The sequence below is a fragment of the Palaemon carinicauda genome, chromosome 19, assembly GCF_036898095.1.
Source record: "Palaemon carinicauda isolate YSFRI2023 chromosome 19, ASM3689809v2, whole genome shotgun sequence".
NCBI classification, from domain to species: domain Eukaryota; kingdom Metazoa; phylum Arthropoda; class Malacostraca; order Decapoda; family Palaemonidae; genus Palaemon; species Palaemon carinicauda.
In genome coordinates this window covers 20,379,377-20,405,370 of record NC_090743.1, presented here as the reverse complement: position 1 = coordinate 20,405,370, position 25,994 = coordinate 20,379,377, and the positions used below count along the sequence as shown (strand labels likewise).

Genomic DNA, 25,994 nt, shown 5'->3' with positions numbered 1-25,994 from the left:
TATGGTCGATATTATACTGGCTGACTGACGACTTGACCCCCCTTGCTGGTCTAGGAATCCTTGAAGAGGATTTGGGCAGTGTCTTGGAGTCTTTAGGCTCCCACCAAAAAAGCTGCAACACTGAAGGTCTGGCACTGTCTGGATGTCATGACCTTCTGATGGATGCCCATAGAGGGAAGGATGGAAACTTCTACAGGTTCCAAGGCTGTGACTGCTATCTCATGGAGCTTCTTCCATCGGGGACGGCCATGGAGAGCCTGGTAAAGACTCTTCCGGGTGGGTGCCTCTTGATTGAGGTGACGAGTAAGCAAGAGGGCAAGGGGAAAAGGAACTAGCGAGGTTAGCCTTAACCCTAGACGTCCTGACTGGAGTCAGCTTAACCCTGGATGACGCGATGACATTGGGGACTCCTCTCTTCCTCTTCAGTGGGGATGAAACCATGGCTCTTTGCCTTGGGACCGAAGGTAAGGAAGACTTCCAGGGGGATCCCAGAAGTTTCCACCGGGCGCGAAGATAGTATACTTGGCCTGAAAACCTGTGTAACAGCCTTGACCAAGGCTCCGAACCACGGTCGTTTACTGAGGGAGGCGCTGTCCGACTGTTCCTCTGAAGGGAATGAAGCTGAAGGGTCCCTCCGAGGAGTCTTCATCTCCGAAGAGGAAGTCTCTGAGACCGTTGATGTTGGTTTCTTCCTATGGACAGGCAGCTTCGGGATCTTAAGAACTTGCAGCTTGCCCTTTTCCTCCTACCTCAGCGGTCGCACTGTTATGCATTTGTGGGGAGGGGAATGGGGCGACGATGAACGGTGGTAAGGAAATTTGCCTTTCGTCGATGAGAGAACTAGAGTTCTCACTGGAGACGACCTGTAAAGCTGCTTACCTCTATGTTTCTGGCCTGAAGGAGGTGTCTCAGCAGTAGGTAGCGTGCTCGCGTGTACCTACCTGACAATGGGAGACCTGCTGTTGGAGGGGTGGCCTCTTGGAAGAGGTAGACAATGGTCGACGATTGTCGCGTAGCTGATGGTGACTACTCTCCTTAGTTGGCAGACAACGGGAGGCCCATTGTGCAAAAGAGGGTTGCCGACGGGTTGGCAAGAGCTGTCAAGTTGATGCTGGGTCAACTGTTGATACCTGACGAGAGGGTGGATGGTGAATGGACGATCGGCAAGCTAGAGATTGACGAGTCGCGGACAGATGCCCAAGCGAACGACGTGCTGCAGAGCAGTGATGTGAGCACTGCTTCAGCAAATGGTGATGTTGAAGAACAGGAGATCAATAATGTGTAGATGATCAGAGATCGGTAAGCAGGAGATTTATGCGTAGGAGCTAGTCGAGTCGTATGTCGGTTATTTACAATCAAAAGTCCGACGTGTCAGCGATTCTGGAGTTGGCGAGATGGAGAAGAGCCAACAGGAGAAGATCGGCGAGTAGGCGATCAGCAAGCTGTAGGTTGACAAGCAGCAGGTCGGTGAGCAGGACACTGATGAGCAAGAGATCGGCGAGTAAGAGACCGGCGAGCAGGCGATCGGCGAGCAGGCGATCAGCGAGCAGCGATCAGGCGATCAGCAAGCAATTGGTCGGCGAACAGCCCAATGATGATCTGGAGAAGGGATGTACCCTTTGGAAGGGCAAACATCCCGAGGAGAGGATCACGAACGAGTCCTTGATAGGGAGTCACGAACCAAGGTTCGTTGATGCACAGGAGACTTTGAAGAAACAGGCGAAGATCGAGAACCAGCAGAACCCAGACGAGAAGGCTCCTCCGATGAGGAGAGCTGCAGAGATGAAGATCAAGACCCGAAGAGGTGTCTTTTAGCCGAAGGCGAAGGAGCACCTCTAATGCGAAGCGGTGGACGAGCACGGTAGGGTCTACAACCACAGTGACAATCCCCAGCAGGGGCAGGAGGATCAGCAGCAGGCCTCCGGAGAGGAGTCTCGAGTGGCCTCTCTTGCGAATGAGAGAAGTGGTCACTCGCAGGAGAGACATGCCTTGGACTTTGCTCCTCTTCCGAAGGAGGAAGATCGGGAGTGGAGGAAGATCGGGAAGCATAAGAAACAGCCTTAGGTTTCTTCTGCTTCGAAGGAACCTACGAATGAGAAGAATCCTGTTTAGCGTTCTTCTTTAGCTGACGCCCAAACCTTGCCACTGGGAGCCAGACCACTCCCGGCATTTGATACACTTATTACTTTCATCACACCGCTGCCCTCTGCTCTGAGCAGAGACAAGATTATGTCTCATACACAAATCATGTCCTTCAAGTTCTTCATGATATAGGATTCCTCATCAATGTACAAAATCAAGACTAGTTCCAGAGTAGGTAGGTACTTCAAGTGGTTGGGACTTTGCTGAAACATATCACAATTCACATAGGCCTTCAAACATCCCTCAGAAAAGGTTCTAACACATGATCAAAAATTTTCTTGGGAGTTCTTTTTCCTCCATATGGAAGCTTGCTTTAATTGCCAACCCAGTTTTGAAGATCAGGATGAAAGACCTCAATTGGCTCCCAGTTCTCCATTTGTTACTAAAGATTCTCTGACAACAGACTTCACCAAAAGCTCTCTTCATGTCAATCGTGTTAGTCCCTCCCCTGATGTCCCTTATTCTTCACATAGACACATCCAAGTTGAGTTGTGTAGGTCCTGCAGGAGAGACCTAAGTGTTGGGGAAATTTTCCCCTTGATTAGCAGCATTTTACATAAATGTGTTGGGACTGATGGCAGTGTTGCTGACATTGAAGCAGCTCGGTCTAAGAAGGAACTCATAAAAAAAATATTAATCAACAACCAGACAGCACTCTGTTGTTTCCAGAGGAGAGGGGGATCCTGTTCAAGAACTCTGAATGTAGTAATCTTTCCAATCATGTTATTCCTTCAGGAGAGGGATCTGTTCCTCACCTCAGTCCAACTCTTAGGCTCTTTCAATGAGATTGTGAATGCCCTGTCCATGTAGACAGTCCTGGATACAGTGTGGATCTTAGACTAGAGCTTATTTTAAGAGATCCTCAAAAGTATCCCTTATCTCCAAGTGGGCCTCTTTGCAATTTCATAAAACTACAAACTTTAGCTTTATGTAACCCATATGTCCATTCTTAGGCAGTTGTAAAAGATACCTTGAACCTAGACTGGAACAGATTGTCTTCAATCTATGTTTTCATAGACAAGTTTGATTTCAAATGTTTAGAAGATCCTATCGGACTTCACAGAAATAACTTTTCTTGTGGCTCCACTTTGGCCAAACCGTCCATGGTTTCCACTCCCTCAGTCAAGTTACACCATTTTCAGTCAGTACAGCTGTAGCACAGAATAGGGAGTTGCAATATCTTTGCTTCCTCTTTTCTGAAAGAGATCCTCATTACCTGGATTTTCTCTCCTATAAATATAGAAGAGACTTCTTAGCTAACAACGCAATGTATTTATTGAGCTATAAGAGTTATTCTTCTATCAGACAAAACCAGTCAGTGTGGAAAGAATGGATGGCCTTCCTTTGGGATAGGACTGTGTGCCAGATAACCCCAGACTTCTTGGTTTCTATTCTGGTTCACCTTTTTAAAGATAGGAAGCACAAACAATCACCAATTATGTTAAATAAGTCTGTCTTTACAGAGTTTTTTAAAGTTTTTAATTTCAAGTTGCTCTTGTAGAGGAGCTACTATTATGTGACCGTGACATTTAAATTAGTAACAATGGTCATTGTAAGGCGAAGACAGTAATTTCTTTAAACATGTATAAATATACATGTTTGAATAAATTACTGTTCTTCGCCTTGCAATGACCATTGTTACCAACTTCAATATCTTCTATAAAAGCAACTTTAGAAGGCTGTACTGTATTTCTAATAGCATTAACTTTAGGAGCTAGAGTCCATGAACTTGCAGCATTCCTCTGAGAACGGGAGTTCCTCACCATCACTTCTGGCTGTCTCCTGATACTAACCCCAGGTCTTCATTTTTTTGGCCAAAAATGAAATGCCCTCTTTATATCTTGGCTTTACAGCCTAGTTGTGGCAACTTCTAATGTCTACCTTGTAATCCTATCTGTAGGGATTCAGGTCATCAGGTGCAGTGATCAGTTTCAAAATAGCCAGACCAGCTACTGTAGTCCCTTCTATGAAGACTATCTGTTCTCATAACCATCTTCATAAAAAATTCCAATCCACTTTCAGGATTTCCATCCTTAAAACACATGGAAAAAATTATTCTTCATTAGCAAATTTTTCTAATATGTAATTTTAGGACATCCAGAGCTTTATGGATTGGTCTGGGCTGGGTAGAGGGAGTTTATAAGACACTATCCAAAATGAATCCCAGAGGTTCAACGAGTCATGTTGTTCACCTTGATCATAGAACCTACGTGGTCCCTCAGCATTAGCATCATGATGGTCATCTAGATCCATTTCCAGAGATTTGCTCTCATGAGGGGAGTTGGTTAACTTGCTAGTCATTTCCTTTCACATATGTTAGTATGAATTGTATATTTGCTAAGTTATGGGTAACTTGATCCTTGTGGTGCACAAGGCTAATTTTTTATGCTCGGGTACTAGTTCCTTGGGAACCACAGAGAATGTAACTCCCCAAAAGGGTTTTGATGAATGAAAAACTTATTTCGAGGGATTCTGTGTAGTACCCCCTCCATAGACTTGCGAAGGGAAGCAAGACGTAACCGAGACGTCTCGTAGATTGGAACAATGGTTGCCAGGTGTAAACAAGTTCCCAGATACGTATCGTGTTGATCTTTAGTAATGATTCTCTGTGGGTAACTTATTAGCAGACTAATTTAAATTTGGAGGAATCAATGGAGCCTGAAACCGTGGGTCTCCTTTATACAGAGTCCATTCCTTGCACTTTGATACACTGGCCCTGGGCATGCAGGGAAGGCAATATTATTTTGGCATACAAGGTCATATTGGATTCCCTCTTCCAGACTTTACAGAAAAGTTCTTGGGAACCACTAAGCAATGCCTCCACCAAAAAAAAAAAAAAAATATCCTTCAAAATCCCTTATTTGAAGTACAAACCCACTCTAAAAAGAAAAAAAAATCAAAGGAAATATATTACCTCTGACCTTGATAAAGTACTTTATCACAACTGGAACAGAAATTTTTATTGATATTAATTATATCACTTCATGCCTACCACCCATTCTGCACTAGTAGGCAATTTAGACTAAAACAACACTTATGTCTAATACAGGAGTTTTTCACTCTTGGATATTGTTATTTGTATATTATATAGGAATGAGGTGTAGAATTTTATGATAAATAATAGTTATAACATGACAAATTCGTAGATAATTTGTATTTTTCCTAACGATACAAACCTAGCTATTTACATGGGGTAATTACTTTGGCGACAGCCGATGACGAGCCATAAAGTTTTAACGAGGGTTTCCTACCCCACCGCTAGCTAGCGGGGGGGTAGGGAGGGGTAGCTAGCAACCCCTCCCCCTCACACACACCGGAGAATACTCCACTTTATTTAGAGGTAGGACTTATCTTGGGGGACAAAGCTGGCGGGCACATAACTGTAAATAGCTAGGTTTGTATCGGTAGGAAAAATACAAATTATCTACGAATTTGTCATTTGTTCCGTAACTGAATACAAACCACGCTATTTACATGGGGTGACTTAACCCTTAGGAAGGGTGGTAAGTCCCGGCCATACTGGCTTTTGGCTTGCCCGGTGATTCCATATTCGAGTGGTCAAGTACTCGGACAATAGGGAATCCCTGCTCCTCGCTGGCGGTTGTGAAACTGCCGCGGCCTACATAAGGTGTGTGCGAAGGTGAAAAGTGACTTGTCCCAGGCAGTTGCCCTGGAGTCCCTCAGAAGGAAATCCAGGCTAGGACTCTCCCAACACCACCTCGTCAGTGTATGGGGACATGACAGTATTACACATAATACTAGGAACACAAGGAAGCATGGTTTACCTGCAGTGGTTTGAGGTCAGCTGTGCAGAGAACCCAGGATGCCGCTTTCTCCGTGGGAGGAGAGGATGAAGAAAAGAATAAGGGCCAGACAGATCTTTTCATTCATGCAGACTAACACCAGGTAACAATGCCCTCAACCTTCTGCCACTTGTCCATCAAGGAGCCTGAGGTTCAGACCAGCTGTTGTGAAGCCACCACAGGGCCGATAGAAACGTATCGAGCCTCCTATGGGTCATGTCTTGCAGGTAAGGGGGGTGAGAAGAAGGTCTGAGGCTTCAACATCCCCGCTTACAGGACCTGCGTCACTGAAGATGCTCCATGAAGGGTAGGGTCGTATCTAAGTCCCTGACATCATGGGTTCTAGGGCGATGCGACGGAGAAGGGTCAGGATTCAAGGCAGGGTGTAGCACCCTGCGAATCCAGGCCGAGATGGTACTCCTGGAGACCCTTCTCCTCGTTACCCAGGAACCACGAACTAGACTTGGACCTGGAGACGACCTGCAGCTGTTCTCTGAAGACACCAGGTCGGACTCCCTACCGGCAAGGTAGGAGATGGTCTGAGTCATCTGCTACAGGACGGAGACCCGAGCCCTGGAAGGAGTCGAAGCGGGTCCGGCACTCTCAGATTCTGAGTCTCGGCAACAAACCTCAGGGACGAACCTGAAGTTGTCTGCCCCTAACCCCCTGAATGGGCGAAGTCGTAAGAGAGACCATGTGACTTGCTTGGCTGAAGACAGGCTAGCAGGAACACTGTCTACCCAGAAAGGTGGTGGTCTGGGGACTCGTAGTGGTTCGTCAGGGGGGGTGTCTTTAGAGACTCGAGGACTCGAACCACATTCCAAGGAGGAGGTCTCACCTTCGACTGTGGGCAGGAGAGGACAAGGCTTCGCATGCGAAGGAAGAGTTCCAGCGGGGGAGAAATGTTTGTCCTTAGAGTCAGGAGGCAAGCCTTAAGGCTGGGGGATAGCCTTTCACAGTCGAAACTGAAAGGCACACTTATCCCACAATCCCACTAGGGGCTCCGCTATGCTGGAAGCGGCAACGTGTGGAGGGATGCCCTCTTCCCGACACCGGTTACAGAAACTTGCCCAATCGCCTGGGAGATTACTTGCGGAAGACTTGCGCAGGTGTCCAGGCCTCCTTTTCGCCACTTGTTGCGAAAATCCTCTCTCTTTGAGGAGGTGCAGGATAGACCCCCAGCGGGAAGAGGAGTAAGCTACGGAGGCAACACATTGATGGTGTCCCACCGTTGCTGGAAGGCCTCCTACCAGAGGGCCTTGGGATCCGTGACCGGGGAGCAGTACAGCGGGAGCTTGCAGCTCAGTGCTGTAGCGAACCGGTCCACCAAGGGAGCCCCACCGAGGTAGGACTTGTAGGCTACTTGAGAATCCAAAGACCACTTGGAATGTGGTGTTCGTGACACACTGCTCAGATGGTCGGCGAGCCCATTCCTTTGCCTGGAATCAAGCGAGCTGCCAAGGAAACCGAGGGGGACTCGGACCATCCCGGTATCTCCACCGCAAGATGGGATGGTTGTACTGAAAAGTACCTCCTTGTCTGGGCCAGAAAACCATCACTGTGGTGTTGTTGATCCTCATAACCACAGAGTAGTCTGCCAGGCTAGGTGGAGCTACTGAAGCGCCAGAATCACAGTTTCCGTCTCTAGTAGGACTAGAGAAGGTTCTTCCTGGTTCTGACCCCTGGCCTGAGGACCCGTGGATCAGAACGTGGGCCCCCCACTTTCCTTTGACGCGTCCGAAAACAGCATCAAGTCAGGGGGAGGACGAGAAGGACCACTCCCTCTGTAGGCCCTCATCAGCTTACCACCCCTATGGATTCGTTTGTACCGGTTGTCCCCTAGGGGCCTCGGCATCTGGGGAGACGCGCCCCCGACTCCCCCGCGCCCTGAGTCGCCACTGAAGAGAACTCAACCTGGGGCGACTGTGGAAACCAGACGGGCCACGGAGGGGAGACGAAACAACCTTGGGTTGGAGGGTCTTCTCGTGTGAGGAAAGGTCTCGCGACCTTCCTCTGCCTTGGTACCCTGACGTCTGAAGGGAAGGCTACGGGAGATAGGCGCCTAAGAGCAGGCTCGGTATACCAGACTCTGAGAGGGCTGCGGGGAGGACTCCTCGAGGACCACCATGATCTTTAGAACTTGGAAAAGTCCGAGGAGTTTGTCCCGATGACGAAGAAGGGAAGCCTTTGAGACTGCCAGGATCGGCCAGCCACCCAGGAACGGAGCGGCTGGATGCCGATGCTGAGCGCCCGTGAAGAGATCCGAGAGGAAGTATCGGAGAACTGTTGAGGTGCCGTGGAGAGGCCGAAGCACAGCCCTTGAACTGGTATAGCCGCCTTCCAGGCGGACTCCAAAGTACTTCCTTGAAGATGGGTGAACCAGGACCGGAAGTACGAGACCTACCGGACCAGTGTACCCATGAAGACTTGTGGTCTCACAGCAAAGCAGACCGAGTCTGCTGTCGCTATGCTGGACAGAGACTGTTTGACAACCCTGTACAGAGTCGAGGAGGGAAGGAGGCAACTACGGAGGCCTCGAAACCCGTTGGCCACCTCTTGGAGGGGGCGCCTCTCCGACCTGGACTTGACTTCCGCCCGGTGGACCTGTCCCCTCACCGATCCCTACCCAGGGAGGAGGGAGGGGCTCGAAACCAACCGGGACTGTTGAAGGGGACAAGCCCGAAGAGCTGGCCCTTGGCCTAGTCTCTGGCGCTCTCCATTCTCTAAGACCAGGGCAAGCTGCACTGGCATAAGGGAGCCCTTGGGTGAGTAGAACTCGGTCCAGGACCGAATCCTTCCCTTACCGGAGAGGAATCTCTGAATCTGGGATCCCCTTGAGGTTTTCTCCTGAGGGCCAGAACCCGCCAGAACGCAAGTTCTGACCCCTGGAGCCCATCCTCCTGATGGACTGGCAGCAAGGTCTCCCATTCCCGGAGGCTCTTCCTGGGAGACTCGTAGACATGCCCCAAGGGTCCAACTGGATCCTGTCGGATCCTTGCGGAAGACAGGACCTCAGGATCCCTCCTAGGAGGGAAACAGGACCCCAGCGATGAAGGATGTAAGGCTTCGCCCCCTCAGCACTATAGGACCCTCAGAAAGAGGCGGAGATTCTCCCTATGGAGTGAAGGGGGAGAGGACCGGGTCTTCCGACCCTCCTGGGGATGGGCAAAGCTCATCCGCAGGGGAGGGGAGATGGAGACTGAGGAGGGCTCATCGCCTGCGTAAGGACTCGCGAAGGGACAGCATAGTCCTTGGGGAAGATACCATGCCAGGGATTCCTCTCACCCCTTTCAGGGGGAGAGGAAGCTGCCAGGGATGCCGACCAATCCTCGCGCTGACGGAGTCCCTCAGGAGGGAAGAGGGTCGTTCGATCCTCTGGGGGAGATGACACATGAGGGCTCGCCCGTAGAGAAACTGCAGTGAAGTGAGAAGAGACCTTTGACCTGACCGGAAACCTCCCACCCTCCGGAGAGGGCGCTACTCTGCGCTGCGGGGGAGGGAAACGCGGAGGTGGCCTGACTGCCATAAGCCCTGATGTAAACAGGGCGTGGCCGTGTCGGAGAACGGTGCGCCGATCACGCTGACGATCGCACGAAAAGCACAGATCTGGGTAGCGCATGAATAAAGCATGCGTAGCAGATAACCGCGCCCGCATGCCCGCGACCCCGCGAGAGCGTGGGCGTATCGGCGACCGCGTGAACGATCCCCGCGCTCCGCGCGTATGAAAATCGCTGGCGCTTGCGCATGAAAGATCGTGGGCGAGGGAAATCATCCCACGCGGGAACGATCTCGGCGAAAAAAGATCGCCGGTGCTAGCGCCGACGCGATTGCATGTGGGGAACCATCCCACGCGCGGAAGAATAACGCAGAAGAAACGCTGACAATCTTCGGTGCTCACGCGAGTACGAAGATCGTCAGCGCTAGCGCGAGAAAAACCGTAGGAGACAGTTGGCGGGGACCCATAGTGCCCGCATGCGACAGATCTCCAACTATTTAAGGCGATCGTCGGCGATTCACGCGAGCCTGGATGATCTCCGACGCTCCCGAGTAAGCGACGATCGTCGGAGCTCGCGCGCCAGAGAAGATAGTCGGCGATCACGAGCGGGAAAACCGTGCGAGGACAATCCGTGCGATGATTGCGGGAGCCTCAATGGTCGCACGCGGGAAACTATCCCACGAACGGAACGATCTTCGGCGCTCACGCGTACCGTGAAGATTGTCGGCGCTCACGCGCCTAGCGCCGAATCCGAAGATCGGCGGCGAACGGCCGTAGGCGATCGCGTGCGGAGAACTGCGCGCGGATGGAGCCTAAGTGTACTAAGAAGATCATCGGCGATTCCGCTTAGCGCCGGATCCGAAGATCACCGGCTAACGGACGTTGATGATCGCGTGCGGAAAATCGCGCGCGGGATAGTATCCCGCGCACAGACCGATTCTCGGCGCTTTCGCACTAAGAAGAGCGTCAGCGCTTGCACGCCTAGCGCTGGATCCGAAAGTCGCCGGCTAACGACCGTTGCCGGGATGACGATCGCGAGCGAAAGGGCCTGAAGGTCGCGCGCGGGAAACTATCCTGCGCGTATGCGATCATCAACGCTTACGCATTAGCGCGAACAGAAGATAGTCGGCTAACGACCCTCGACGATCGCGAGATCGCGCGCAGGAAACCATCCCGCGCGCGGGCAATCATCAACACTTACGTGTTAGCGCAAACAGAAGATCGTCAGCTAACTATCGTCGACGATCGCGTGTTCCTCGACGATCGCGAGATAGCGCACAGGAAACCATCCCGCGCGCGGGCGATCATCAACGCTTACGCGTTAGCGCGAACAGCAGATCGTCGGCTAACGATCGTCGGCTAACGATCGTCGGCTAACGATCGTCGGCTAACGATCGTCGACGTTCCCGAGATAGCGCGCAGGAAACCATCCCGCGCGCGGGCGATCATCAACGCTTACGCGTTAGTGCGAACAGAAGATCGTCGGCTAACGATCGCGAGTTCTTCGGCGATCGCGAGATCGCGCGCGGGAAACCATCCCGCACGCAGGCGATCATCAACGCTTACGCGTTAGCGCAAACAAAAGATCGTCGGCTAACCCTAAAACGACCGCAAGGTCGCGAGCGGGAAATAATCACGCACGCGGGCGCGTCAACGATCGCGCGCGGGAAACCAACCCTCGCGCGGGCGATCATCAACGCTTACGCGTTAGCACGAGCAGAAGATCGTTGGCTAACCGTCGACGATCGCGAAATCGCGCGCGGGAAACCATCCCGCGCGCGGACGATCATCAACGTTTATGCGTCAGCGCGCATCAGAAGATCGTCGGCTAACTCGTAGATCAGGAACTGGGATATGTCCCTAAAAGGGAGGGCATCCCCTGAAGAGGACCCGGAGGTCTACTTCAGTGCCGATGATCAACTGAGGGACTGCTAAATACTCCGAGGAGTGATCTCTGTGAGGTACCTTTCCCGCGAACGGGAGAGGTGTCGTTCATAGAAGAGACTTAGGCTGAAACGCTGGAGAGCGCCAGTGCGCTAACTCAGGGACCCCAACGATGTGCGCAAAATGCGCAGGGAACGTTGGTAGCAGCCTAACTGAATACTGGAACGGGGTGTATCTGAGGGCAGACTCAGGAACAGCAGGAACATCAGTCGAGCGCAAGCGCGTAAGGGAACGTTGGCATGCAGGTGATACCTGGCACTTAAGGGACTTACTCAAGGTGTGAGAAAGTCTCTCCTGCCCCGAAGGGAGGAGCCCGTTAGATAACGGGGGCGTGGGCGCCCAAGGCGCGTCTGCAATTAGGAACGGATACAGCAGGCAACAGGTACACTGAGGAGTAGTTGCAAGACCCCGAAGGGTCAATGCAACGAGAAACCGAAGTTTCTCCGTCACTAATCACCGAAGTGTAAAAGTGGCTAAAGTTACGAGAGCCCGAGGGAACTGCATAACTAAGCTCCGAGACCCCGAAGGGTCACGGAAAAAAGGAAACCGAAGTTTCCCTGTGATTGAACAGCAAACTGTTGTAAACAGGAACAATCCTCCGAAGAGGAGTCTCTATGAGTGGCCTCTCTCGCGAACAAGAGAGGTGATCACTTCATAGAAGAGACTGTCGATGGAGCCCCGAAAGGCCCTGAGATCAGCAGACGTAACATGACCAATCCTCCGAAGAGGAGTCTCTGTGAGTGTCCTCTCACGCGAACGGGAGGGGACACTTCGTAGAAGAGACAAAAGGAGCAATTCTCCGAAGAGGAGCCCTTAGTGAGGCCTCCCTCACGAACGAGAGAGGGCCAGACTGAACCTGCAGCTGCTCAGCCCCTTGAGCGTAGCCACAGAAACGACCGCTCAGCCCCAAGAGCATAGTCGCTAGTACCATGGTCTAGCCTTGCAACCCCTCAGCCCCTTGAGCGAGTCACAAGGGCAGCCGCTCAGCCCCAAGAGCATAACCGCCTAAAGACCAAGGAAGTAAAAAGGGAAGTTAATTAACTACCCTGGAGGCGAACCTCCTTGTCATTCTAGGATGCAATGAAGAACTGGCAGTAGTCATGGGGGAACTTCTAAGAGAAGGAAACGCCCCTGACGAACGCCTTGAGACGGCGGAGAAGCCGACTCCCCAGGATAACAGGACAGCTCTGCTTCGAAGGCACACAATAGGCACGAAGAAACAGCATCGCAAACTGGAAAATAAAACAAAATAATTATTTAACAGAAATTTCCCCCGGGTGAAACTCCGAAGAGAAACCCCGAGGGAAAAAACATAAGAACGAAAGAAGGTATGCGCCCCCCCTCCCCCACCCTGCTTGCCCAGGTGAGGGGGGGGGGAACGAAGTTAACAAACAGAATTATAACCTTATAATTATGCTACTGACTTTGAATGTTCCAAGGATCACCGACCCCCGAAGGGACGTGAGCCCTGAACGGAAAAGTTTAAACACAATTATGTTCATAAAAATAATTGAGACAAATAACGAAACAGCGACTCGGACTGAGAAGCTATCGTAGGCGTAGTACGGAGTAAGAGGTGAACGACCTCAAGAGAAGGGCCGGACTCCACGAAAGGCCACCATGGTGGCCTAGAAGTGCAAGGCCGTGATCACGGAAAGATCGTGGTGGCCTAAGCCGGCGAACTCTAGCAGACGTACACAATACACACCGCACAACACCGAAAGCAAAGGAAACTTACATTTTCTATACACAAAAATATATATAAACATCAGTAATGTTTAAATATACCCAGTATAAGAAAAGGAAAGTTAGAAGACAAAACAATAATGGCCGTCAAGAGAGCATAGGAGCGGAAACCTACGATCACTATGCGAGCCAAAAGTAATGTGGGGTATTCTCCGGTGTGTGTGAGGGGGAGGGGTAGCTAGCTACCCCTCCCTACCCCCCCCCTCCGCTAGCTAGCGGTGGGGTAGGAAACCCTTGTTAAAACTTTATGGCTCGTCATCGGCTGTCGCCAAAGTAATTACCCCATGTAAATAGCGTGGTTTGTATTCAGTTACGGAACAAAAGTATGTTAATGAAAGCTTACAAAAATCAGAAAAGAGCAAAGAACATTCTAAGGTATAATAAGGTGGACAGTTTTCAATAAACTTCAGGAAAGGGATTAACCAACAATAACCAATTATCTACCATATGATTGAATTAAAAATTTACAACATTCATTTCATTATTGTGACTTGTATGTTTACTATTTCCTATATTTACTGGAAGGTATTACTGAATTGGAAAAAGTTACATGCACTAATTCTTTACACTTGTCTGCACAATATGCTACATAATTGGCCCCTATGCTACATAATAGGCCCCTTTTCAAAAATAAACTATTGAACAATAGTTTCAAACCTAGCCTGTCTGTAAGCTGGAATATACCTGCACTAATTATCTTCTGATATGATAATAGGATTAAAAACTAAGATTCTTCAGTTACTTCAACTTACCTGTAAAAAGGGTTCATCTTCAACTAATGTTACATAAAAACATGCCTTGCTCACATAAGACAGTCTCGTTTGAACATATGATCCTGGCTCAATTTCTCCTCTATGTTCTAAGGACATGGTGAATTTGGTCGTTGGCCTGATATTTCAGTTAAAAGTTTTACTTTTAATATAGTGATGAAGAACTATACAAGAAGACTTGGGGTTTATTCTTTTCTATGGCAAGCCCTCCAGAATAAAAACCTTGATAGAGAGAAAAAAAACTTAAAAAGTAAAATGTAAAAAGCATATACAGTAGAAAAGTTATAATCTAAAACTTTTAACATCACCCAAAAAAATTTCCTTCTTAAGTGAATAGATTACTGTACAGTATCGATGGAAAAATTACAAATTTGGAGATAATTTGTATTTTTCCTAACAATACAAAGCTTTAGCTATTTATCGGGTATTACCATTAAAATTTAGCAAGGGTTAACTACCCATTCCGCTAGTTAGCTGGGGTAGGGGGGGATAGCTTGCTACAGCTCCCACTCACACACTTGTGATTTAGCTCACTTTGCTTAGAGGTAGGACTTCAAGGGGGACAGGGTTGGGGGGTAAGTTTACATAAATAGCTAAAGGTTTGTATTGTAAGGAAAATTACAAATTATCTCCGAATTTGTAATTTGTTCCGTAGCTAGAATACAAACCTACGCTATTTATTATGGATAATTCGCCCATTAGAAGGGTGGACATCCCTACCAAACTGGCTTTTTGGCTACCTGGGGGCTTCGCATGTTGAATAGGTTTTGTACCAAAAATAAGGAGTCCCTACACGTCACTAAATAGTAGTGCGACTGTCCAGGTAGAAGTTATTCCGAGTCTTTGTAGGAAAATCTGTTGTAACCAAGACTTTCCCGATACCACCTCGCCAGGGTATTGGGGAGCAACAGTATTAGCTTAATAATATGTACACAAAGAAGCATGGTTTACCTGCAGTGGTTTAAAGTGAGCTTGTGCAGAGAACCCAGGTTGCTGCTTTCCCCAAGAGAGGAGAGCATGAAGAAAAGAATGAGTCGATCAAACCTTTTCATTCATGCAGACTAAAACCGGGTAACAGTGCCTTCAACCTTCTGCTACTTGTCCAATAAGGAGCTTGAAGTATTATACCAGCTGTTGTGCAGCCACCACAGGGCCTATAGAGAACGTATCGAGCCTCCTGTGGGTCATGTCTTGCAGGTAGAGGGCTGTGAACGTATCTTGACATTTCCCCACCCCAGCTTATAGAACCTACGTCACCGAGAAGTTTCTCTTGAAGGCCAGGGACATGGCTACGCCCCTGACATTGTGGGTTCTGGGGTGACTTTAATGAGGAAGGTCTGGATTCAGGGCATGGTCTATGACCTTGCAAATCCATGCAAAGATGGTGTTCTTGGTGACCCTCCTCTTGTTCCTTTCTGTGCTGACGAAAGTGCGGGCACACGGGGATGGGCTGCGGCTGTTCTCTTGAGATAAAGCATCAAAATCCTCACTGGGCAGAGTAGGAGATGATCAGAGTCATCTGTTACGGAGTGGAGACTCGAAATCCGGAAGGAGTCGAATCGGGGATCCGCCATTCTCGGATTCTGAATCTTGGCAACAAACTCGGGGATGAAGCTGAACATCATCTCTCCCCATCCCCTTGAATGGGTAATATCGTATGACAGACCATTAAGTTTACCGACTCGTTTGGCTGAAGCCAAAGCTAGTAGAAACACCGTCTTCCAAGTTAGGTGGCGATCTGTTACCTGGTGAAATGGTTCATTGGGAGGTTTCTTCAGAGAACTGAGAACTCGAACTATGTCCATGGGGGAGGTCTCACTTCCGACTGAGGACAGGTAAGTTCGTTAGCTCCATGAGTAAAGGAAGTTCCAGCGATGAGGAAATGTCCATTCCATTCAGTCTAAGGGTGAGGCTTAAGGCTGAGCGATAGCCTTTTACCGCAGAGACTGAAAGGTGCATTTCTTCACGCAAATACACGAGGAACTCTGCTACTGCTGGAATAGTGGCATCGACACCAACCACAGAAGACTTTACACTTTGCCTGGTAGACTGCTGCTGATGATTTCTGCAGGTATCCTGAGATCCTGCTTGCAACTTGTTGTGAAAATCCTCTTTGAGTGAAGAGATGCTGGATAGTCTCCAGGCGTGAAGTCGTAGCGAAGCTACGGCTTTGTGGAAGATTTTGGCAAGTGGTTGACTGAGTAGATCGTGTCGTGGAGGGAGTCCTCTTGGAGACTCCGTCAGGAGTTGCAGAAGGTCCGGAAACCATTCCGCATGATGCCATAGCGGATCTATGAGAGTAATTGAGAGGATGCCCGATGTTCTGGCTTTTTTGAGTACCCTCCTTAACAGACAGAACGGGGGAAATGTGTAGACGTCGATGTCCCACCGTTGTTGGAATGCACCTTACCAGAGAGCCTAGGGGCTGGGACTGGGGAGCGGTACAATGGGAGCCTAAAGCTCAGGGCCGTTGCTTATCCACCGTCAGAGAACCTCACACAGTAAGGACTTTGTTGGCTACCAGATGATCCAAAGACCACTCGGTACTAACTATCTGAGATGCTCTGATTAAGGTTGTCGATGAGCACATTCCTCTTGCCTGGAATGAAGCGTGCCGATAGTGGTATCGAGTGAATCTTGGCCCATCTCAGTATCTCTACTGCTAGCTGGGATAGGGACTGCGGTAAAGTACCTCCATGTTTGTTGATGTAAGCCACTACTGTGGTGTTGTATCTCATCACCATCACTGAGTGGCCCGCCAGGAAGATTTCCTTCATCTCTAGGAGATTTATGTGGCAGTATTCTTCCTACTCTGACCAGAGACCCGAGGTCATGTGCAGGACGTGGGCCCTCCACCCTTTTTTTTTGAAGTGTCTGAGAACAGCATCAAATGTGGGTGGAGGACGAGACAATCCACTCCCTTTCATAGATTCTCATATGACACTCGCTATTCGAGGTCCGTCCGTTCCGCTGTTCCCATGGGGATCAGGGTGAATTGAATACTCAATCAGGTGTTTTACCAGTTAACTACCACTTTTCGACACTTTTCACACAGTTTCCACAGGTAATTTTTCAATCTTTTGAGAGCCATGGCAGCATGTGAACCTTCAACTTCTGGTGCGGTTTCTCACTTACCATCTACTTTGACATCAATTTCTGTGGATTTTCTTCCAAGTTCTTGTGTCAATTGTTATTTAAATTAAAAATATTTTGTAACATAGTACTGCTAAGATCACGGTGTTAACGAAAGTGACACTATTTGCCCCACCTGTGGTTCTAAGTGCCGACCTGATATTAACAAAAAAGCACTTCGGTGGGATAGCAGGCATGTTGTATTGAAAAACATGATGAAAGGGAAAAAGGTGTAGTTTTAACATATTCATTTTTAAGGGAACTTGGTTTGAAGTCTCATTTAGATATAGAATCTAATTTGTTACTTGTATATGATTATATTGGTGTTAAATTTAGTTATCAATTTGTTGAAAACGAATAAAGAATTTCTTATAAAACTATAAATGATTGGTGCTCATTCATTGTGTTGTTATTGTGCATTGGGTATCGAGTCGGAAATGTGCAGCTCACCTTTATCCTACACAAAGGGTTTTAGGCTTTCTTATATTTAATATGGCTGTGTAAGGGAGGGGGGGGGGGGTTACAGGGGGCCGAAGTCCCCCCCCCCCTGTTAGGTAAGGATACAGCTACTAGGTTAGGTTAGCTGGTGGCCTTGTTTATTGCTAATTCTACATGTGCCATTATTCGTATTTTAAAACGGATTCTTTAATTCATTCCCCACCCAAAAACCTGGTTTCCCACTGGGGTCCCCCAAGATTGGAAAGGTTAATAAATAGAGTAAAAATACTATTCCTTCTCAAAAAAAATAAATAAATAAATAAAATAAAATTGGTCAGCTTTAGATAAAGCACTAAGTAATTCATCAGAAATAAAGAATACCAAAATTATTAGTGGTGGAGCTATTTTAATAGAATTATCACATAGGAGTATTCAATCTCATCATGTCTTTCATAGTAAACTATAATAGAAAATGTATAATTGACCTGATGGGCTTAGCTCCAGCCAAAGTGAAATTTCTTTAGAATACAGCAAAAAACCTAAACATTCACTAAACAGTAGGGCTACCATGTATGAAAATGTGTGTGTTTAACATTTATATCATACAATTTACAAATGTATGAAATTCAAACTTAAAGAGTACGTTTTCTGCAACATAAATGATAAAATCTGTGCTCCTAGGCCAAATGTAACGAGATACCACTAAAATCTGTGCTCCTTGGCCAAATGTATTAAGTTACCACTAAAATCTGTGCTCCTTTGGCCAAATGTATTAAGTTACCACTAAAATCTGTGTTCCTAGTGCAAATGTAATAAGTTATCACTGATGCACATTACATTAAACAAATAAAAGTAAGGCAAACGACTTACCTTACTGCATATCGGGGGAATTACCCACTTAACCCTTCATAAAATATGAACTCATCAATATTCGACAAGGATCATGAAGAAACGAGAATGCAACTTCTTTGTGGTGCCTTTTTCTCTTTACGAGAAAACTGATTTATTAAGAAAAGTGTTAGAAGAAGAAAACTCTTGTTGTGTGTTGGATTAGGAATCTAGCAACTAAGTTTTTTAAACGTATAATTTTGTGTTGAATAACAAATATCAGCTATGTATTATTATTTTAGAATTTTAAGCATTCGTGTGGAGTAAGGATCCCTGGCGAATTGAATAACTAAATAAGCAGACCAAAAAGGAAAAATGCATAGAACTTGAGGCGATCAAATAACTGCAAGTGAAAAAGGCAACTTAAATATATAATATAGCCATGAACAAGTAAGTACTAAATAAAGACGTTAGCTAGCACATATATTTACTTGGAAATGTATTGTCTGATGCGTATTAGGCATAAACAATTAAATAATAAATAAAGACTGTAGCCAGTAGGCTACAGATATTTATGGGGAAATATCTGAATCGTATTAATTAAGCATAAGAGGTTGAGTTTGGCTGCTCAGATGAACAATAACGAGCAATAAAGGACCCAAACAGTATGTGACCCTGTGACTGGCCAGACAGTACCACATTGGATCCCTCTCTTTGGTTACGGTTCATTTTCCTCATTGCCTACACACACCGAATAGTCTGGCATATTATTTACATATTCTCCTCTGTCCTATAACACCTGACAACACTGAGATTACCAAACAATTCTTCTTCACCCAAGGGGTTACTGCACTATAATTGTTCAGAACTTCAGTGGCCACTTTCCTCTTAGAAAGGGTAGAAGAGACTTTAGCTATGGTAAACAGCTCTTCAAGGAGAAGGACGCTCCAAAATCAAACCATTGTTCTCTATTCTTGGGTAGTGCCATAGCCTCTGTAGTCTGTATCATGGTCTTCCACCGTCTGGGGTTAGAATTCTCTTGCTTGAGGGCACACTATTCTGTCTTATTTCTCTTCATCTTGTTTTGCTAAACTTTTTATGGTTAAGGAGATATTTATTTGAATGTTGTTACTGTTCTTAGAATATTTTGTTTTTCCTTGTTTCCATTCCTCACTGGGCTAGTTTCCCTGTTGGAGCCCCTGGGCTTACAGCATCCTGCTTTCCCAACCAGGGTTGTAGCTTAGCAAGTTATAATAATAATAATAATAATAATAATAATAATAATAATAATAATAATAACAATAACAATAATAATAATGAGGATGAAAGTATTTTTATATCTTAGTATTAATCTCAGAATTCTGTATAAAGTAATTTATTGGTGTGCAAAACTTGAGAGTCATTCTCTTGTCAATTAATACCATAGAAATGGATGATTTTTCCATTGGCATAGGCTAGTTATAATGAAAGAAGAATACATTTCATTCCTTGTGAAAGCCCATAAGCAAAGGGCTGCATTTGGCCATTTTGAATCTGAATTATGAAATTTCAACATAGAGGGCAGCACATCACCAATTTATCGAACAGGAACAAGAGTATCAAATTATCAAAACGTAGGTAATTCTTCCTTTTGCTTTGGTGTCCCTAAACATTTTCTTCCATGTTTGTATGGAACCGCCAGGATTTTATGCATGGTGAAACTCGGAAAGCTTGTTGTAGGAATTTCAATTAAAACTACAGGCCAGAGTATGAGGTTTTGGATAATTATCTTTAATTTTCCCCGAGGACAATCTGTCAACCTTTTTTCTTGAGTGTTTAATACTTTGAAATGTAGTTTACCTCAAAGACTATATACTGAAAGAAGATAGGAAGGCTCAAAATATGAATATTAATACATTAGTTGGCAACTCCAAAGTGAACACAATAGTTTGACAGCTCAGTGTTCAGAAGGCGTTGTATGTATATCGCAAGTCGTCTGTTTGTTTATATTTAAAATTTGACAGTTGACACATGAAATCATGGCGCCAACAGTGAATAAGTCACACAAGTGTGTTGTTTGCAATAAACGAAAAGAAACCGATCCCCATTTGGTGTTTCTCAGGTTCCTTAAGGACAAAGAAAGATGAGTACTAACAGTAGGTTATAATACATGAAATATGTGCCACTAATGAGTAAGTCCCACTGATATTGGATACAAGATTAAGGCAAGGCATTCACAGTAGTCCTACATTTCTTTTTGTTTCAGACTTTTTTTTTTTTTTTTGGTCACAAAGCTGTTAGAATAATATTTCTTAGGAGCTGACATATTTGGCGTTAGGAACATGTTTAGTGGTGTGTATTATATTTAACTTTCATTTAACATGAAAATTTCACCATGTTTGCGCACCTGAGTAGCATTACAGGAGTATATTGCTTCAACAAATTATTTTGTTAGAATGTTCCTTGTCTTCTCATTTTTTATCTATTAAGTTTGCATACTTGCTTTATCTCATGTTTGCACCATGTATTTAATTCTTTAAGAAAACCCTTATTTTAGTATTATGTTTTCTCATATTTGTAATTATATTGAAGTTTATTTCCATGTAATTCATGGTGTAATTTTGATTTGTTTGTATGTTTTTTTTTTACAGTTTTTATAAGTGCAATACTATTTACTGAGTTATTTATTTCTTATTTATGTCAAATTTATTAAATTTCATTTGCATGTGATTTATCTTGCATTTTTGGTTGGCTGTATGCTACCTATTTCTATTTCCAACCTCCTTTTGATTAGTTTTATGTGTGCTAATTTTGTTCCTTCTGTTTGTATATTTATACATTTATTAGTTTATATTACTAAAGAGTATACATGAGTGCATAATGCATTTCCGTTTCAATAAAGAAAATACAATTGTGTTTTATATACACCTAATATCTCCATTCTACAGTGGCCTACATACTGCAATTAAATGTTTGCCTACACATATGCACTTGTGACTAATTTTAACAAATCAGATATACAGTGGGTTTCACTTTAATCGAACGTTATATTGTATAGAACATTTAAAATGATTGAAATATACAATTCTTAAATTTGCAAGAAAATTAACTAAATGATAAGCTATTAAGTTTCTGAAAAATTTACTGAGAAACACAAGAACGTTTATTCTTAAATCTGTATGTATACCAATTTGTAAATTTGAAATTTAGTTATCTAAAATTTAAGAATGTCATAGATATAAGAATAACATATACAAACGTAGTAATGCAATTTATGAACAAATATGTCGCAAAATTTACAATCGAATTCCATCCTATATTCCCGTAAGCATTATCGCTCTGAATGGTTAACCGTTTGCTCAATAGATGGAGCCATTCGTTTTGCAAAGGAGTATCTGGCATTTGTTATTCGCACACTTATTTGATTGATATTAAGTTCAGCCTTCCTATCTTCCTTCAGTAACTATATAGTCTTTGGGGCTACATTTGCCCATGATAAGCCTATCGTGAATCAGTTAATATAAAACTTCAACTTGAGGGCAGCACATCACCAATTTATCGAACAGGAACAAGAGTATCAAATTATCAAAACGCAGGTAATTCTTCCTTTTGCTTTGGTGTCTCATAACATTTGCTTCCATGTTTGTATGGAACCGTCATGATTTTATGCATGGTGAAACTCGGAAAGCTTAGTTGTAGAAATGTCAATTAAGACTACAGGCCAGATTATGAGGTTTTGGATAATTATCTTTAATTTTCCCCGAGGACAATCTGTCAATCTTTTTGTTGGATACTTTGATATGTAGTTTACTTATTGATTTGTAGTTTTTCTGCTTATCTGTTAGGTCTAATGTGACATTTTGGCGAATCTTGAAATTGTGGTGGCCTATTGTAAACGTTCCTGACTGACATTTTGCTGGACGGAGATAGCCCTGCACAAGCTCGATGGTTTCATGTAGTGTCTGCAACTTCACCATCCTTGTGAGCTAAATATTGGGTGTTTGGGGGAGCCTATAGATCTACCTGGCATGGACGCTGTTCATAATGTTATATAGTCAGTTTCGAGGGCATTGTCCTGTTAAGGCATTGTCACTGTCCTTTAATGCTGCCATTCATGAGCAATCTTAAACACGTTATAAAAAATAAGACTTATTTTGTGGTCTTTTGAACCTTTTCGCTAATCAGTTATGTTTGAAGCCAAAAGTATATATACCGTGTATCAGTCTAATTATATGATATGTAAAGGGTAAAATTATAGAACAACGCAGAACTATGTTTCTAATAGAAAAAAACAACCCTTCCAACAGTAAATATTGTGCCTTAAACAAATTTGACCTTTATTTCTTCCGCAAATAAACTGTTCTCCCTTCCCCCCCCCCCCTTCGTCCCGGACATAGCTGGGAACCTGGGACTTTTGGGTGGGTGAAAACAGGAGAAAATAGGATTATTAACACTTTCGAGATTTTTAAAAGGTCACAGAATCTAACATAACTCGCCAGGTCACAAACCTAAACAAAAGCTTTGACCCCCTTCCTAGGTCACAGACTTAGCCCAGGGTCAAGCCCCCTAGACTCCCCCTTCTCAGGTCACAGACTAAAAGTAAATCGTGTTTAATTCCGGACCTCATGGTTTTTTTGCAATCTTCACAGTTGAGTTACGTTTAAAAATTTGTTGGTCTTTCCTAGATGATAATTCTAAAGTGCACTTAGAGACACTAGCAAACACGACGGTATACTTGTTTGTAAAATTTGAACAAAAGGGGGAAATAAATATATCATGGGAATAGGGTGCTAATATTTTGAATAATTTTTCATGGATTTATGCATTCTAGAGAATAATGTGTAGAGAAGAAAATGTTAGTTTTACCTTTGCTTATCAATTCGCCAGTAAATTTTTCTCACCCAAAACTCTGGTTTCCACTGGGTTGTCCCCATTACAGTAAGACATATTTAGGATATATCTCGTTAACTATGTATTTGCGACGGAAAGTAAAGGTAATGTTCAAAGAAATAGTTTGGTGCTACTGTAGTGTGATCCCTACCATCAGGATTCTACTATGGTGTGATTCCTACCCTATTTCTTGGGTATGAGGTGATTCCTACCAAAGGAGGATAGTTAAAACATACTTCCTGACACTATTTTAATCTACTGAAAAATCCATAAAACACACTTTAAACAATCAGAATTAACTTCGGGCATCAATATTGAAAAATTGAAACCCTGATTTAGTAACAAAAATTAACTAACAAAAACTTGTTTAATGTCAGTTAAGATTGCTGCGAAGTGGTCTTGATCTCCTTTCAAAACATGCCAGCAGTGTTCATCCAAGTGCCCCTGTAGTACCTAACCAAACCTAACCTAACATTATTTGGTTGTTTGCTTGTTTACGTGGTTTGGTAGGAATCACTCTGTAGTAGATTTGAATCCCTATATTGAGGTAGGAACAGAAAATGAGGGTAGGAATCACGCTATAGTAGCGTCAATAGTTTTTTCATATAGGCTAAACCCCATTCCTTTGTAAGTAAAGTTTTTCTGTTTTTCTATAATATCATAAAGTAACATATTACGTTTCCACCAGTCATCATAAAACAACCATTCATTGTAATTAAAAAAAAGTTACAGAAATCAAAATATTGTAGTAATGATAGAGGACTGGTGAAAGCATGGAGAACAAGTTTTTTCAATACCATTCCATATGGATTCATTTGTAGATGTTTCCTTTGTACTGGAAAGGCTTTCTTAATTAATTGAGTGTATTCATTCTTATGTTGATATGCCAAATTAACGCTAATTATTTATGGTTTGTTCCGTAACTGGAATACACACCTACGCTATTTATTTAGAGGTATTACTTTTTGCGAAGCTGAAATGACGAGCCATTAAAATTTAGCGAGGGTTAACTACCCACACCGCTAGTTAGCGGGGGTAGGGGGTTAGCTTGCTACCGCTTCCACTCACACACCGGTGATTTAGCTCGCTTTACTTTTGGCTCGGATGGAGACCATATCCGGTCTTCCTCCTCGCCTATTTTGGACTGCCATTAATTTTTGTCTTTTAACTTAATTTTTCTAATGTATATTTGTTCCGTAACTGGAATACAAACCACGCTATTTAATAGGGGTATTATTTTCGTTGTAGCTGAAATGACGAGCCATTAATTTTTAACGAGGGTTTACTACCCACACCGCTAGTTAGCAGGGGTAGGGGAGGGTAGCTTGCTACCCCCGCCCCCCCTCCCCCCCACACACACCTGTGCTTGAGCTCACTTTGCTCTCGGCTTGGATGGTGATCGGACGTGTCCGCTCTCATACTCGCCGTCATATTGGCAGCCATTTTATTGTTTTTGTTCTTTTCTTTTTCTAGTTTCTGTTTATGTGAAGTTGGCTTCTGCAATCATGCGCACCTGCCCTGGGTTTCCCGACTGCCCCTGTGGAACATTCATGTCAGCGGTCGAGACTGATCCTCAAGCCCTTTGTCCTTCTTGTAGGGGCCAGCGGTGTGATAGAACCAACAGGTGTAGTGAGTGTAGAGAATGGTCTGCCTCCCAGTGGGAGAGGTTTTCGCGACGACGGAAGAAGAAGTCCAAACGGGATATTTCTCCTTTGAAGGTTGCTTCGAAAGGAGAAAAACCCAAGGCCTCTTCTTCCGTTGCCCAAACCTCCTCCGAAGCTCCCACTCGGTCGGTCTCTTTCGAGAGACCGTCGAGTGGTAGTGTAGACCAATATATTGTTAACCAACCTCAGGTCTCGAGAGATGACGTTGCTTCCCCTAGCGAAGCAGCTCCACCTCTCCCCTCGGGGGAGGATGTCACTAACCTTCTTATATCAGCTTTGGTCCTCCTTGGGCCTTACGGGTTCGCCCTCCAAGGAGGTTTTGCTTAACTACATCCGATTGGGTGCTGCTGTCAAGCAATCGTCGTCACCGTCAGAGGTTGATCCTCTGTCTCTTGTCGACGTTACGGTGTCAGAGGTATACAATGCGGTCTCATCCATCTCCTCTTCCACTCCAAACTCTACGGTAGCTGACGGCTTAGTTTCTCCCGTTCCTGATCAACCTACGAGGGGGAAACTAAGTCAGTCAGTCTCTCCAGCTAGTGTTTCTGGCCCCTCGGGGGAGTTCACTTACAGAGACTCCTCTTCAGAGGATTGCAGAAGGTCAGCTTGCTGATCCAACGGCCCCTAGAGAGGCCTTCCTTCACCTGCGGTGAGGAGGCGCCTCTTTGGTTCAACATCTTCGATGCAGTCCCCCGCAAAGGAGCCTCTAGACCAATCATCCGTCACTGCACCTGCATTGGTCCTGGACCTCTCTGCAGATCGTTCGCGATCTCCTTCGGTGGACGGTTTAAAGGACACGTCGACCTTGCACCCGACAGACCTGCCGTCGTCGTTCCTGCATGGGCCTAATAAGGCTCCATCCAAACGTGCTATTGCGCACCAACCAGATACGCGCTACGATCCACAAAACCTGACAAGCGCTCATTAGTAGCTTGTCAGGCCCCATCACTACGCGCTGACATTCATCCTAACCCTAACACAGGGCATCAAGAGCGTACGTGCCAACTCGCGCATACGCTCCAACAAGAGCATAGTTCCATCACGCGCCATGCGCGCCCTCATGCGCACATGCGCCCACGATCTCCTGCGCGCCAGGTCTTGCCTGCATGCCTTGCGCACACTGCGCCCACGCGCCCTGCGCTTACGCGCCAACATTCTCCTA

At 45.5% G+C, this 25,994-nt stretch overlaps 1 protein-coding gene and 1 pseudogene across 4 annotated transcripts in view; one reads left to right on the top strand and one right to left on the bottom strand.

Annotated features, from left to right (window-relative positions):
* Positions 1-18,460, bottom strand: part of LOC137658502 (tudor domain-containing 6-like) — a 44,038-nt gene extending 25,578 nt beyond the window's left edge. For 3 of the 4 annotated variants that reach the window (XM_068393269.1, XM_068393271.1, XM_068393272.1), the window contains exons 1-2: positions 18,342-18,460; positions 13,884-14,123 (exon numbers count right to left, since the gene is read on the bottom strand). In XM_068393269.1, coding sequence (XP_068249370.1) covers positions 13,884-14,000 — 117 coding nt within the window. In that variant the 5' untranslated portion in view covers positions 14,001-14,123; positions 18,342-18,460. Of the gene's footprint in view, positions 1-13,883; positions 14,124-18,103; positions 18,228-18,341 lie in introns of those variants that run through there. The other variant, XM_068393270.1, reaches the window with a different exon arrangement.
* The window catches only part of LOC137658655 (uncharacterized), a 422,221-nt pseudogene that overhangs the window by 173,650 nt on the left and 222,577 nt on the right, over positions 1-25,994 (top strand).